The 13,728-nt window shown below is 59.3% G+C and overlaps 1 protein-coding gene across 1 annotated transcript in view; it reads left to right on the forward strand.

Annotated features, from left to right (window-relative positions):
* Window positions 1-13,728, forward strand: part of Dync1h1 (dynein cytoplasmic 1 heavy chain 1) — a 57,424-nt gene that overhangs the window by 34,758 nt on the left and 8,938 nt on the right. Inside the window, exons 36-56 of the mRNA XM_004836935.3 lie at window positions 99-329; window positions 435-575; window positions 721-954; window positions 1,038-1,244; window positions 1,321-1,442; window positions 1,835-2,000; window positions 2,407-2,570; window positions 4,431-4,560; window positions 5,786-5,919; window positions 6,299-6,413; window positions 6,484-6,645; window positions 6,733-6,947; window positions 7,027-7,231; window positions 8,179-8,352; window positions 8,438-8,557; window positions 8,766-8,886; window positions 10,204-10,399; window positions 10,752-10,869; window positions 10,949-11,164; window positions 11,580-11,792; window positions 11,867-11,994. Of these exons, the coding sequence (XP_004836992.1) occupies window positions 99-329; window positions 435-575; window positions 721-954; window positions 1,038-1,244; window positions 1,321-1,442; window positions 1,835-2,000; window positions 2,407-2,570; window positions 4,431-4,560; window positions 5,786-5,919; window positions 6,299-6,413; window positions 6,484-6,645; window positions 6,733-6,947; window positions 7,027-7,231; window positions 8,179-8,352; window positions 8,438-8,557; window positions 8,766-8,886; window positions 10,204-10,399; window positions 10,752-10,869; window positions 10,949-11,164; window positions 11,580-11,792; window positions 11,867-11,994 (3,512 nt within the window). The remainder of the gene's footprint in view (window positions 1-98; window positions 330-434; window positions 576-720; window positions 955-1,037; window positions 1,245-1,320; window positions 1,443-1,834; window positions 2,001-2,406; window positions 2,571-4,430; window positions 4,561-5,785; window positions 5,920-6,298; window positions 6,414-6,483; window positions 6,646-6,732; window positions 6,948-7,026; window positions 7,232-8,178; window positions 8,353-8,437; window positions 8,558-8,765; window positions 8,887-10,203; window positions 10,400-10,751; window positions 10,870-10,948; window positions 11,165-11,579; window positions 11,793-11,866; window positions 11,995-13,728) is intronic.

Genomic DNA, 13,728 nt, shown 5'->3' on the forward strand with positions numbered 1-13,728 from the left:
TTCCTGGGAAGGAGGGAGGCTCAGTCCCTCGCGCAGACCCATGGTCCCTTTCCCCCGGGCACCGGTGCCCCAGCGTCCCCTTGCCTGTACCCCTCCAGATCCAGAGGGACGCAGCCACCATCATGCAGCCATACTTCACGTCCAACGGCCTGGTCACCAAGGCGCTGGAGCATGCCTTCCAGCTGGAGCACATCATGGACCTGACGCGCCTGCGCTGCCTGGGCTCGCTCTTCTCCATGCTGCACCAGGCCTGCCGCAACGTGGCACAGTACAACGCCAACCACCCCGACTTCCCCATGCAGATCGAGCAGCTGGAGCGCTACATCCAGGTCAGGTCGGGGACCAGTGCCACCGGGCGGGTCGTCCCTGGGGGCTGGGATGGGTGAGGGCTGCCAGTGTCATGTTAGGGAAACGCCATTGCAACCCCTCTGCAGCGCTACCTGGTCTATGCCATCCTCTGGTCCCTGTCTGGAGACAGCCGGCTGAAGATGCGGGCGGAGCTGGGCGAGTACATCCGGAGAATCACCACCGTGCCGCTGCCCACGGCGCCCAACATCCCCATCATCGACTATGAGGTGAGGCGCCGCAGCTGCTCTCCTGAATTCGTCCTTGCTGTGTCCCGGGTCAACAGGAGCGCAGGGCCTCTCCTTGGCTTAGAGCAAACAGGTCTTGCAGGGAGGGTCCGGCCGCAGGTGAATGGCTCACTGTCCCTTGCTGCAGGTGTCCATCAGTGGGGAGTGGTCCCCATGGCAGGCCAAGGTGCCGCAGATCGAAGTGGAGACGCACAAGGTGGCAGCCCCGGACGTGGTGGTGCCGACGCTGGACACGGTCCGGCACGAGGCCCTCCTGTACACCTGGCTGGCTGAGCACAAGCCACTGGTGCTGTGTGGCCCTCCCGGCTCAGGCAAGACTATGACGCTCTTCAGCGCGCTGCGCGCCCTGCCCGACATGGAGGTAACGGGGTGCTGCGGGCTGCGGGCTGCGGGCTGCGGGCTGCGGGGCCGGCTTGCTCTTCATCAGCCATTTCCCTCCTGAAGGTCGTGGGCCTTAACTTCTCCAGCGCCACCACCCCCGAGCTCCTGCTGAAGACCTTCGACCACTACTGCGAGTACAGGCGCACCCCCAACGGGGTCGTCCTGGCCCCCGTGCAGCTGGGCAAGTGGCTGGTGTTGTTCTGCGACGAGATCAACCTGCCAGACATGGACAAATACGGGACGCAGAGGGTCATCTCCTTCATCCGACAGGTGCGCTGCGTGCCAGCCCCCACCCTCAGTGTCCAGTTCGTGCCTCGCTCCTCATGTGCTGCTTGCCCTCCTGCAGATGGTGGAGCACGGAGGCTTTTACCGCACCTCGGACCAGACGTGGGTGAAGCTAGAGCGGATCCAGTTCGTCGGGGCCTGCAACCCCCCCACCGACCCTGGAAGAAAGCCCCTCTCGCACAGGTAGCACAGCCCCGGGGCCTCTGGGCTCTTCCACAGCACAGCTGGAGAGGCTGGAGCTGAGCCGTGGGTGACCGTGGGATGACAGCGCCCTGGCCTGGTCACTCGCCCTGTGCCGCAGCCACGCGTTAGGGCTGGAGTGCTGCTTGGGCAGAGAGCCTGCCCCACGTGAGTGAGGGCCAGGTTCATCCGCACCGCTGCAGAGGCAAAAAACCAAAAACACAGTGACTTTGTGGGTGGTGATGGCCAGCCCTGCCTGGTCTGCAGGGCCGCGGGGCTGAAGCAGCCCGGTCCTTTTCTGTCTCGTGGTCCTTTTTCGAATGTCTGGTGAGACTGGCCTGAGCCGGCCAGGTGGGTGGGCGGTTGGAGGGGCTCTGACCGCTGTCCCCATGCAGGTTCTTGAGGCACGTGCCCGTCGTCTACGTGGACTACCCAGGGCCTGCCTCCCTGACGCAGATCTACGGCACCTTCAACCGCGCCATGCTGCGGCTCATCCCGTCCCTACGGACCTACGCCGAGCCACTCACAGCTGCCATGGTGGAGTTCTACACCATGTCCCAGGTGCGGGGAGTGGGCCGTGCTCGGCAACAGCGGCATCGGCGGCAACATCTCGTAGCCTGGGTGCACTTCAAACAGGCCGGCATGTGTGATGGCTGCACGTGTGCCCCAGTGCTCTAAGATGGCAGCCCAGCCGGATGTGGTGACATGTGCCTGCATCCCAGCACTGAAGCCTAAAACAGGAGGGTCTCGGCCTCTACACTGAGCCACACCCGCTGCCCTTCCTAGGGTCTTGCTAAGCTGCCCAGGCTGGGTAACTTGCAGTCCTGCCTCAGCCTCTGAGTGCTAGGATTGTAGGTGTGCGCCACCACACCTGGCTCCTTTATCTTTAAAATATTTTACAGTACCTTTAGCGACTTCTCCACGTCATAAGGTATTTATTGCTGACCCGTTTTTCTCCTTCACACAGGAGAGATTCACTCAGGACACACAGCCTCACTACATCTATTCCCCCCGTGAGATGACCAGGTGGGTGAGGGGCATCTTCGAAGCCCTGAGACCCCTGGAGACGCTGCCTGTGGAGGGCCTCATCCGGATCTGGGCGCACGAAGCCCTCCGTCTCTTCCAGGACAGGTGAGGGCGGCCAGGCCACGCTGCGGGGTACGCTGTCCCTGCTGAGTCTACACAGGGGTCAGGTGCCCGAGGACTGCCCACCACCGTCTGGCCCTCAGGTGACCGGCAGGCCATTTACTGAGCCTCTGACTGCCTGGCGGAGCAGCCAGGGTGGCCTTGGTGGCTTTGTCAGAGCGTGCGGACCCCCTTGAGACCCCACCTGCACCCCGTCCCCGACTCCACCCCGCGTTACCCACACTCTTCATCCAAGGACTTGAAGCTCGAGCCAGCCACTAGCTTTTTCCTTCCTGTGGGCCACTGGGGAACCATCATGCCTTGGCAGTAAAGTGGCCAGAGCGTCAGGAAAGGGGCTGGTGGCCAAAGGGTCAGAACCACTGTGGCGCTTTGGTAGTTGGGTCATAGCAGCCCCACAGTGAAAAGCAGGGCCTTCACTGTCAGGACGGAAGACTCTTCGTCTTGTGATCGGGGCCTCTGTCTTGTATTCAGTGCAGTCTTTCTCTCTCTCCTTTCTGTTCTTCTTTCTTTCTGTCTTTCGTTCTCCTTTTTTCTCTTTTTCTTTCACTGAGGGTTGAACTCAGGGAAAGCTGAACAACATCCCCAGCCCAGGCCTTTTTATTATTTTATTCTGAGACAGTGTCTCACTAAGTTGTCCAGTCTGGCCTTAACCTCCCAAGTATCTGGGATTACAAGCATGGGCCGCCTGGCCTGGTCTATTGTTTGTTGTTTTGTTTTGGTACGAGGGATCGAACTTGGAACCTTGGCCTTGCGAGACTGGTGGCGGCTCCACTGAGCCAAACCGTTTTTTTTTACTTCTTTTTCTTGTGTTTTTAATTCCGTGTACTTTAGTACTGGAGTCCCTTATTGTATTTTGGGCTCGTTTTTCTGTTCATGAGAAGTAACTTGTCTGCCTTAACTCTGGATTTGGAATACACGATTCACTGTTGCATGGGGCGAGGCATGGAGGGGCTCTAAGGCCGGCAGGCGCAGTACGACGGGCTGGCCCCTCAACTTCCTGTGGTCTGGGGCCTGGGTGTGGGTGCCGTGGTCTCTCCTGTCCACCTGTGCGGCGGGGCTCTCAGCACTGCTCCCACGCCGCCTCCTCCTCGGAGTCTGTGAGGCCGGGTGGGCGGGTAAGGCTGCTGGCCCCTCGCTTCCTGTGGTGGGCACCTGCTGCTCTGAAGTCTTTGCTGTCCTTACGAAAGCCCCCTTCATTCACTCTTTTTAATGAAGAAAACAAACCACTATATAATTGTCACAGACTTCCCCTAATATCGAAGAGAAATTTTTGTTTTATTTGAAATCTTTGGTATAGACTCAAGCATAGCAGTGGCCTCGGCCACACAGTCCAGCGCTGCCTCGCCACTGCCCAGCAGCCTGACAGCCCCTCGGCTTCCTGGCCCCGAGCCTCCAGCCTCCGTGCCCTTTCACTTCCGTTTCTGCCTTCTTCATGTGTCTGTAATATTGGGAGCATTTCTATTCAGCAAGTTTAGAAACCAGATTCAGGCAGGGCACATAGCCTGCACCTGTGGGTCCACCACGAGAAGGCTGAGCACTGGGGCCCAGGTTCAGGACCAGCCTGGGCAACATAGGGGACCTCCCCTCAAAAACAGAAATGAGGGCCGGGGATGTAGCTAAGTGGTGTCGCCACCTGCCTCATAAGCACAAGGTCCCGAGTTCGATCCCTGGTACCAAAAGAAAAAAACAAGCTTCTGTTTCCATTCCTGGACTCAGTGTAACCAGAAACTGTAGGGGAATTATTTAAAATCCCGCCATTGTGAGGGTTTTCGTGTAGCAGCAGCCTGTGGCAGAGCCCCTGCAGCCTCCACCCTGGGCCCTCACTCGTTGCCGCCCCTCCCACAGGCTGGTGGAGGATGAGGAGCGGCGCTGGACTGACGAGAACATCGACATGGTCGCTCTGAAGCACTTCCCCAACATAGACAAGGGGAAGGCCATGAGCCGGCCCATCCTGTACAGCAACTGGCTCTCGAAGGTGAGGCCGAGCCCGAGCCACCCTCCTGTGCTCCTCACGTGCTCCCCCTCAGCTTGGCCCGTCCCCCAGACTGGCTGCCTCGGTCACGGCGCAGCTCGGGCACGTGTCCCCTCCCCGAAGTCTCCACAGGGAGACCGCAGTGTGCAGTTCTCCTCACGCCAGAACTAGGGCACCGGTGCTGGTTTGTGTGAAAGTTTCCTGTTCTGAAATGCTGAGTGGAGCCGACATTTCCAGAGCAGCAGTCAGTTGTCCTGAGTAGCAGCCACGGCACACACTTGATGCTGGAGATGAGGGACAGAGGGCATCACTGACAGATGACCTGTGCCAGTGACAGCTCGTAGAGCTTTCAGGGGTACAGATAGCCCACTGCGGCACATGTGCTATAGCATCCTTTGCCACTGGCCTGCACACTGTTTCAGATTCGCGAAGTGGCGGGGTGGGGGTCAGGAGGCTGAGGCAAGAGGATCACCTGAGCACGGAATCAAGGCCAGTCTGCAAGGCCCTGTCTTGGAGTGGGGGATCCTCTTCAGGCAGGGCAAGGCCAGCAGAGGGCTGGCAGCCGCTAGAAACAGCAAGGTAGGCTGGCTTGGCTGCTCGGGCTCCGCACCACCTCTGCACTGCTGGGGTGCCCTTCCCTGTGGCCGTTTTGGCGCTCCCTTGCTGCTTCCTGGTGCTGGGGATGGAGCCCAAGGACTCAACCCACTGGGCAGCCACTCTGCCACTGAGCCACACCCTGATCTGTCTGAGTTTACACGCAGTGAGCTGTGGAGCCGTCCCCGAGCACGTGGGGCTGCCGGAGGCGGCAGTCAGGGTGGGTGCTGAACCGCGTGGTACTGGTGACCGTCAGTCTGGTTGGGGAACCCCATACCTCCGTCTCGGGTCTGGACCACGTGCAGCCCTTCCGTCCCCCTAAGAGTGCTGGGGAGCACATTGACCTCGGCGGAACGGACAGCTGCGCCCTAGGGTCACTTGGTACCTCTGCGTATTCAGTAAGGTTTAGTTTTAAACACAGGTCTACATATACCAGTTAACTAGAAAAGCACATAGAAACACAAGTGTTCTAAACGTATAAGCCAGCTTTCATGTTCGTTGCTGCGTTGTAAAAATGATCTTCCATTGCATTCCTCAGCAGTTTCTTCGTAGTGTGAGGGACTGTAATTGACATGGCCCTGAGAATTCAGATGGTTCCTTCTAAGTGCTCTGGATTGTCACCTTTCCTCTGCAGGATTACATCCCAGTGGACCAAGAGGAATTGAGAGATTATGTCAAAGCGAGGCTGAAAGTCTTCTACGAAGAAGAGCTCGATGTTCCTCTGGTCCTGTTCAATGAGGTGCTGGACCACGTCCTCAGGATTGACAGGTGAGCCTCTGCCCTCAACCCCCAGCCCCTCCTGCCAAGCACACGCTCTCCTCGTCTTCCCAGGCCCAGCTACCTGTCCAGAACTTGTGCCCCAAGAAGTTCCCTCCATGGGCTGTGGCCCACCCTGGAGTCTGGCCCTCCCCACCGGTGGTGCCAGGCTCTCTCTCGTGTGTCCTCGGAGGCTGGAGCAGCCAGACCACGTCTTGCTGCTGTTTGTGTCCCCACTGGACCGGGCAGATAACTGCCCGACAGGGTTTAATGTACAAATCCAAGTACAAACATATTTCAGAATACTGTAGGTTCAGTACTAAAAAGGTTTAGGACGCGTCAAAAGGGGACGAGGCACGTGAGCCTTGACGCTTATCTGATTGTGTTTCAGAATATTCCGCCAACCTCAAGGCCACTTGCTTCTGATCGGTGTGAGTGGAGCGGGAAAGACCACCCTGTCTCGCTTCGTGGCCTGGATGAACGGCCTGAGCGTGTACCAGATCAAGGTGGGTGCGGCACAGAGTCCACTTCCTGCTGAGCTGGGCAAGAGTGGGCCTAACCCGGCTGCCTCCACAGGTGCACAGGAAGTACACCGGGGAGGATTTTGACGAAGACCTTCGGACAGTGCTGAGACGCTCTGGCTGCAAGAACGAGAAGATAGCGTTCATCATGGATGAGTCCAATGTTTTGGACTCTGGGTTTCTGGAGCGGATGAACACTCTGCTGGCGAATGGCGAGGTGGGTAACGGTGGGCCGCGTGGCGTCTCGTGTTTGTGGTGGCGTGTCACGAGGCCCCGGAGTCACTGTGCGGAGTTACTTCCCCAGGTCCCCGGGCTCTTCGAAGGAGACGAGTACGCCACCCTAATGACTCAGTGCAAGGAGGGGGCGCAGAAGGAGGGCCTCATGCTGGACTCGCACGAGGAGCTCTACAAGTGGTTCACCAGCCAGGTCATCCGCAACCTGCATGTTGTGTTCACCATGAACCCCTCCTCCGAGGGCCTCAAGGACCGGGCGGCCACTTCGCCAGCCCTCTTCAACAGGTGCGCTGGTCCTGGCCCCTGGCTCCCCGCCGAGGGCGACCCCTCCTGGCAGCGGTTCTGAGGTTGGCGTCTTTCTCAGGTGTGTGCTGAATTGGTTTGGCGACTGGTCCACTGAAGCCCTGTATCAAGTCGGCAAAGAATTCACGAGTAAAATGGACCTGGAGAAGCCAAACTACATTGTGCCCGATTACATGCCGGTGGTATACGACAAGCTGCCTCAGCCGCCGTCACACCGTGAGGCCATTGTGAACAGCTGTGTGTTCGTCCACCAGACGCTCCACCAGGTGTGTTCGGCTAGAGATTTGTTGTCCTCCTGCTCAACTGTCAGTGAGGCCATAACGCTAGTGCAGAAGAAACACTGGTTTCTCACCTGTCCCCTGCACCTTTATGCCATCTCCTCTGGACCAGTCTGCCCCGAGCTGCCCTCTCCCTCCTCCTCTTCCCTGCCGCTGCACGTCCAAGTTCCCCTTCTCCACTGGACCAGGGGACATCGGGGACCACATAAAAGCCCAGGGGTGTGGCTGGTGCCCGGCAGGGTTCCTTACAGAACCGCGCAGCCAACAGGCTTTGACCTGCTGGCATTAGTGGCTGACCCTTATTTGCCTCCATTGGGCTCCACAAGTTCAGTCTGCTCCTGTTTGCGGGAAAGCTGTGGGCAGCCTGCTGGAGCTCCTGCCCCCGGCTGCCAGCTCTGTAGCTTCTGGGGTGTCGTCCGTCTCGGGCCCAAGGTGACCGGAGCCATGCGTCATATAAAACCTGTTCTTGCTTCATTTCTTCTTTTGGTGTCTCTTGAAAGTAAATGGGAGCCAGGCGTGGTGCTGCACGCCTGTAATCCCACCACTTGGGAGGCTGAGGCAAGAGGACTGGTGCAAGTTTGAGGCCAGCCTGGGCTACATAGCATATTCGAGGCACCATGGACTACATAGTGAGACCCTGTCTCAAAAGCAGAGGAGGAGCAGACACGACCTTTGGTGGGGCCTTTTCAAGCACAGTGTGCCGTGGAGTTAGACGATCAGACCCTGTTAGAGCAGCGGGAGGGGCAGGCGCTGCAGTCAGGCCCCGTGGGAGCTTGCAGGTGGCCGGGCTGCCCTCACGCACATCCTGGCTCCTGGGCTGGGCTCGGGCCACCGAGTCACCCTGAGTCTGAGTTGGTGAGGTGAGGCGGCGGCCTTGCTGAGGCGGCATCCGTGCATCCAGGACAGTGACAAGGTTTAACTTTCCTTTGCACAAGGCCAACGCCCGGCTCGCCAAGCGCGGAGGCAGGACAATGGCCATCACCCCTCGCCACTACCTGGACTTCATCAACCACTACGCCAACCTCTTCCACGAGAAGCGTAGCGAGCTGGAGGAGCAGCAGATGCACCTGAACGTGGGGCTCAGGAAGATCAAGGAAACCGTCGACCAGGTGGGGCGCGGGCCGGCCTAGCTCCCAGGGTGGGCTGCGAGGAGGACACCGCAGCCGACGTTCACGCTGTGGGCTCTGCGTCCAGGTGGAAGAGCTGCGCCGAGACCTGAGGATAAAGAGCCAGGAGCTGGAGGTGAAGAACGCCGCGGCCAACGACAAGCTGAAGAAGATGGTGAAAGACCAGCAAGAGGCTGAGAAGAAGAAGGTACCTCCCCTCCTCCAGAGGGACCTGGCGGGCTCAGGCTGTGGTGAGAGAGCAAGAAGTGCTTTGAAATGGGCGTCGGTCGGGGCTGCTGGGATCTGCGCGTGTGCCCGTGTTCGCGTGTGCACCGACGTGTGTGGCAGAGGGCTGAGTCACGGCACATTCACACGGAACCGAGGCGCACCTGAGCCGCCTTCCTTGCCCTTCCTAGGTCATGAGCCAAGAAATCCAAGAACAGCTGCACAAGCAGCAGGAAGTGATAGCAGACAAACAGATGAGCGTCAAAGAGGACCTGGACAAGGTGGAGCCCGCCGTCATCGAGGCCCAGAACGGTAGGTGCTGCTGCCTGTGTGCGGCTGCCCCGGCATCCCTGCCTCAGTGCTCAGCCTGGCTCAGGTCCTGCGGCTCCACAGCACCGTTGCCAGAGGTCTGAGGCCTCAGGATGAGCCAGGCGAGGTGCACACCTCTCCCCCCGCACCCGGGAGGCTGAGGCTGGAGGACTGATGTGAGGCCAGCCTGGACTGCGCACATGGTGAGGCCCTGTGTCCCCAAGAACCAGATCAATGAACACCTGGTCCGTCTCCAGCTGTTAGAGCAGAGTTCCCATGTAATTCATCTTCATTTGCCATGGTAACTGCTCTCACTAGAAAAACTGGCCAAATAAGCATCTGTCACTAAGCATTTTGAAAGTTGTGTTGATAATTACAGTGCTGCCTCGGTTCACCATCTCAGTCCTCTCCATGATTCTGGACACAAACTGAATTGGATGAGAACCGAATCAGGTTTCCCCACAAGGTCGACATTGAACCTAACCATTGAATTTGCTTCGGTTCTCCTCCACTTTGGCTTGTGACCAGACTCGTGGAAAGAATTAAGCTCATGAACTGAGTGAGGCACCACTGTGCGTAAGTGTGCTGTTTGTCGATCTCTGGCGACTGTGAGGAAACACCCTCAGGTGCTCCGTGTCAGCATCTTGCAGTGATTTCTGAGCCTTCCAGCTGCATCCAGGGTTACGAACCTAAGGCAGGCAGCAGTGGCTCCTCACCCCCTGCCCTGGGCAGCCTGTGAGGTCCTGCTGCCTGCCCTGCAGCCCTGGGAGTGCAGAGGGCTCACGCTGTATGCTGCCCATCTGTCTCGCTCTGCCTCCATCACCTAATTACGTCAGTGTTCACATCGACAGGCTCTGCCCACACCACCTTTCTGTTCTCTTGGATCTGGGGGAGGACCTCATTTCGTGTTCCCTTGCTGAGTAATTACTCCAGTGTGTTTTACTGAAATGTCAAGCTAAAAACACTGCCTTTCAGTGTATAAAAGGCATCAACCTTTTTTGTTCTTGGTGGTGTGGGGGTTGAACCCAGGGCCTTTGCGCTTAGCTGCGTCCACAGCCCTTTTTTTCCTTCTTATTTTGAGAAAGGGCCCTGCTGAGTTGCCCGAGCTGTATGTGAGGCCCTGCTCTCTGGAGCCTCGGCAGCTGGGGTCGGTGCAGCCAGGTGTCGCCGATTATTTCCCGAACGCACCACTCCAGCTCCAAGAGGCTGGAGGGAGGACTCGCGCCCCCGCCTTTCCTGGTGGCCCACCCTGCGGCGGCTCCCCCTGCCTGCCCCTCCCTCACCTGCCCCCTCACCTGCCCTCCCTGCCTGTGCCGCCAGCCGTCAAATCCATCAAGAAGCAGCACCTGGTGGAGGTGCGCTCCATGGCCAACCCGCCCGCCGCCGTGAAGCTGGCGCTAGAGTCCATCTGCCTGCTGCTGGGTGAGAGCACCACGGACTGGAAGCAGATCCGCTCCATCATCATGCGCGAGAACTTCATCCCCACCATCGTCAACTTCTCCGCCGAGGAGATCAGGTGGGGAGCGCGGCGGCTCAGAGGGCTGAGCGCCTTTCCAGCCCCAGTCCGAGAGGTGGAGCCAGGCGCCGCACTCCAGTGCTTTCCCAGTCTCCCTGCCACCGGCGCCCGGCTCCCGTCCTGTCCCCGAGTCGAGTCGCTGTGGGTGCCGTGAGGGTGGCGCCCCGGGCTGAGGGGGGAGTCAGGGCCTCCACCTGCTGCCCCAGACCCGGCCAGAGTCTGTCCCTGATGGACAGCTTTGGCGTCACCGAGGCAGCGAGATGGGAGCTGGCTCTGGGCCCCTACGTGTCACTGGTTCCATGAAAACTCCCTTGTCCTGTGCATGCTTAGAAATAAAGTTCCTCCCTCGCAGTGACGCTATAAGGGAGAAAATGAAGAAAAACTACATGTCCAACCCAAGCTACAACTACGAAATCGTGAACCGGGCCTCGCTGGCATGCGGCCCCATGGTGAAGTGGGCCATCGCCCAGGTAACAGGGCCGGGAGCCCCTGCTGGCGCCCACACTGCCTGGCCCTTCTGCGTCACACCTGTCGGCCCGCCCTTTGCAGCTGAACTACGCGGACATGCTCAAGCGGGTGGAGCCCCTGCGGAACGAGCTGCAGAAGCTGGAGGACGATGCCAAGGACAACCAGCAGAAGGCCAATGAGGTGGAGCAGATGATCCGTGACCTGGAGGCCAGCATCGCACGCTACAAGGAAGAGTACGCCGTGCTCATCTCGGAGGCCCAGGCCATCAAGGCCGACCTGGCGGCCGTGGAAGCGAAGGTGCGCGGGCCCCGGGCCTGCAGCCGGGCTGTGGAGACGAGGTGAACACGTTCGCCGGTCTCGGTGACCTGGCTCTTGTGTCCACTGGGGCCTGAGTGTGTGCAGGAGGCATCTGCGGGTAGGCGGATGCCAGCCAGGGCCCTGCCCGCTCTGCGCCCCTGCCAACTGTCCCTACCTCGTGGGCCCCCTTGCCAGTGTCTCCTGTCCGTTTCTGTCCCTTCCCCTCTGGGTCCCACGATGGTCCCCTGCAGGCGCCATCTGCTGCCCTCACCCCAGGCCCTTTGTCCCTGTGCCCAAGCAGCGCCTCAGGTCTAAACGTTGGCGCTCTGCCTGCCGCCCGGCCACACCCTGCACGCTGCGTCCCAGGCTGCCCTGGCCGTGCTGACCCCAGCGTCTCCCTCGACTCTCCTCCCAGGTGAACCGCAGCACCGCTCTTCTCAAGAGTCTGTCTGCCGAGCGGGAGCGCTGGGAGAAGACGAGCGACACTTTCAAGAACCAGATGTCCACCATCGCGGGGGACTGCCTGCTGTCCGCCGCCTTCATCGCCTACGCAGGCTACTTCGACCAGCAGATGCGGCAGAACCTGTTCACCACCTGGTCACACCACTTGCAGCAAGCCAACATCCAGGTGAGCTGGCGTGGGGCACGGGGCACGGGGCACGGGGTGGCCTGGGAGCCGGGGCTGACCAGTCGCACCCTCAGTTCCGCACAGACATCGCGAGGACCGAGTACCTGTCCAACGCCGACGAGCGGCTGCGCTGGCAGGCCAGCTCCCTGCCCACCGACGACCTGTGCACGGAGAACGCCATCATGCTGAAGCGCTTCAACAGGTGTGCGCTGGCACCCAGGGTGGGCACAGCTCTGCCCATCCCCGCTGCTGCTTTAGCCCCTTTGTTGTAAGGCAGGTGTGGTAGCGCTGCCCTATAATCCCCCTACATGAGAGGCTGGGGCAGGAAGGTCACAAGTTTGAGGCTAGCTTGTTACAGAGTGAGACCCTGTCTCAAAAACAAGTATTAGGGTTCCTCTCTGATAGTGGGGTAGGGCACAAATGGTTCTTTTTATTTGCATGTCTTTTGGGAGGTGGTACTGGAGAGTAAACTGAGGGCGTTCACGCTGGGCTACATCTGCAGCCCTTTTTCTATTTTAAGGTGATCTTGGTCTTGTTAAGTTGCCCGGGCTGGGCTCGAACTTGTAGCCCACCTTCCTGCCTCAGCCTCCCAGAGTGGTCTTACAGACATATGCCGCTTGTCCCAACTCTTCTCACATTTTGATCGTCTAAATTCTGTGCAGTAACTCTCTTGTAGTCTTTTCTTTCTTTTCTCTTTTTTGTATTGGGGATCAAACCCAGGGCCTCACACATGCTAGGCAAGCAGCCTGCCAGTGAGCTACACCCTAGATGTTCTTGTTGTGACCTTGCAAGATGGGTTGGCAAGTTGTGTTGGGTTCCGTTCCGGTGCCTGTCTTGCAGGCGCCAGGTCCCGAGTTTGATCCCCGGTACCCAAACAAAAAACAGTCTCGCTCTTAAAATACTACTGGCAGCAGCACTATGTCACAGGCCTGTGTTCCCAGCACTCTGGGAAGCTGAAACAGAAGGACTGCCCTTTGAACTCAACTGGGGTGACTTACCGAGACCCTGTCTCAAAATAAAAAGGGCTGAGGGTGTGGCTCAGTGCAAAAGCCCTAGGTTCATTCCCCAGTGCCACAGAAAGAAACAGAAAACACTATAAAATTTCGCTGGAGAGGCCATAGCTGCCTGTGTCATATGTTGCTGGCCGGGTCAGCATAAACAGGACTGCAGCAGGAGGGCAAGGGAGGCCTCAGGACCGGCCCGCATCACATCCCCTCGCCCTTGGAGCTGGGCCTCCCCAGCCCAGGCACCTGGGCTCGGTTCTCTCTTGTCTCTGAAACACATTCCGGGCCCCTTTGTAACCTCATCTGCACACCTGGATCCTTCCCAAGCCCTTCCTGTGTGGCAGTGTCCTGGGGACAGAAACAGGACGGCCAGGCCCTGCTCCAGGTCAAAAGCAGACGCTCGTCCTGGCCAGGCAGTGCTGGCTCGGACACGGAAGCTGCTCTGCCTGGTGCTTCTGCCCTTAGTGTTCACTCAGCAGTAGCCTGGCACGTGGGAAGTGACAAATTCTAGACAACGTGGGTCCCGGCCAAGCGCTGGGAGGGGCAGCTGACAGATGCCTGCGTGTCCCCACCACAGTGGGCCGGGCCGGGCCTGAGGTGCAGGTGCAGCGGTCAGCAGGGAGCAGCTCGGGGTGGTGGCTCCCCAGGGACCCACCCGTGTGACTGCGACTGCCTAGGTCTGCTCAGCAGCTGTTACCTGGGAGAGAGGCAGCCGCGTGGTTCTGCAGCAGTGCCCGTGCACTCGCCTGTTGTTGCCTCAACTTGTTCCTGATGTGCTGGGGCCAGACTCGGCCTCTGCCTCGAAGCTCGCAGGGGCTCTATGACCTGACAGGGTGGCGTTAGGGCTCGGCATGCAGGGAGACAGGTGCGAGGATGCACGGGCCTGAGGGAAGGAGGTGAAGGACAGCTGTGCCGACGGGGTGACTTGGTCT

The sequence above is a fragment of the Heterocephalus glaber genome, unplaced genomic scaffold (assembly GCF_053883595.1).
Source record: "Heterocephalus glaber isolate CG9 unplaced genomic scaffold, H.glaber_assembly_v1.0 deba00001608, whole genome shotgun sequence".
In the NCBI taxonomy this organism is placed as follows: domain Eukaryota; kingdom Metazoa; phylum Chordata; class Mammalia; order Rodentia; family Bathyergidae; genus Heterocephalus; species Heterocephalus glaber.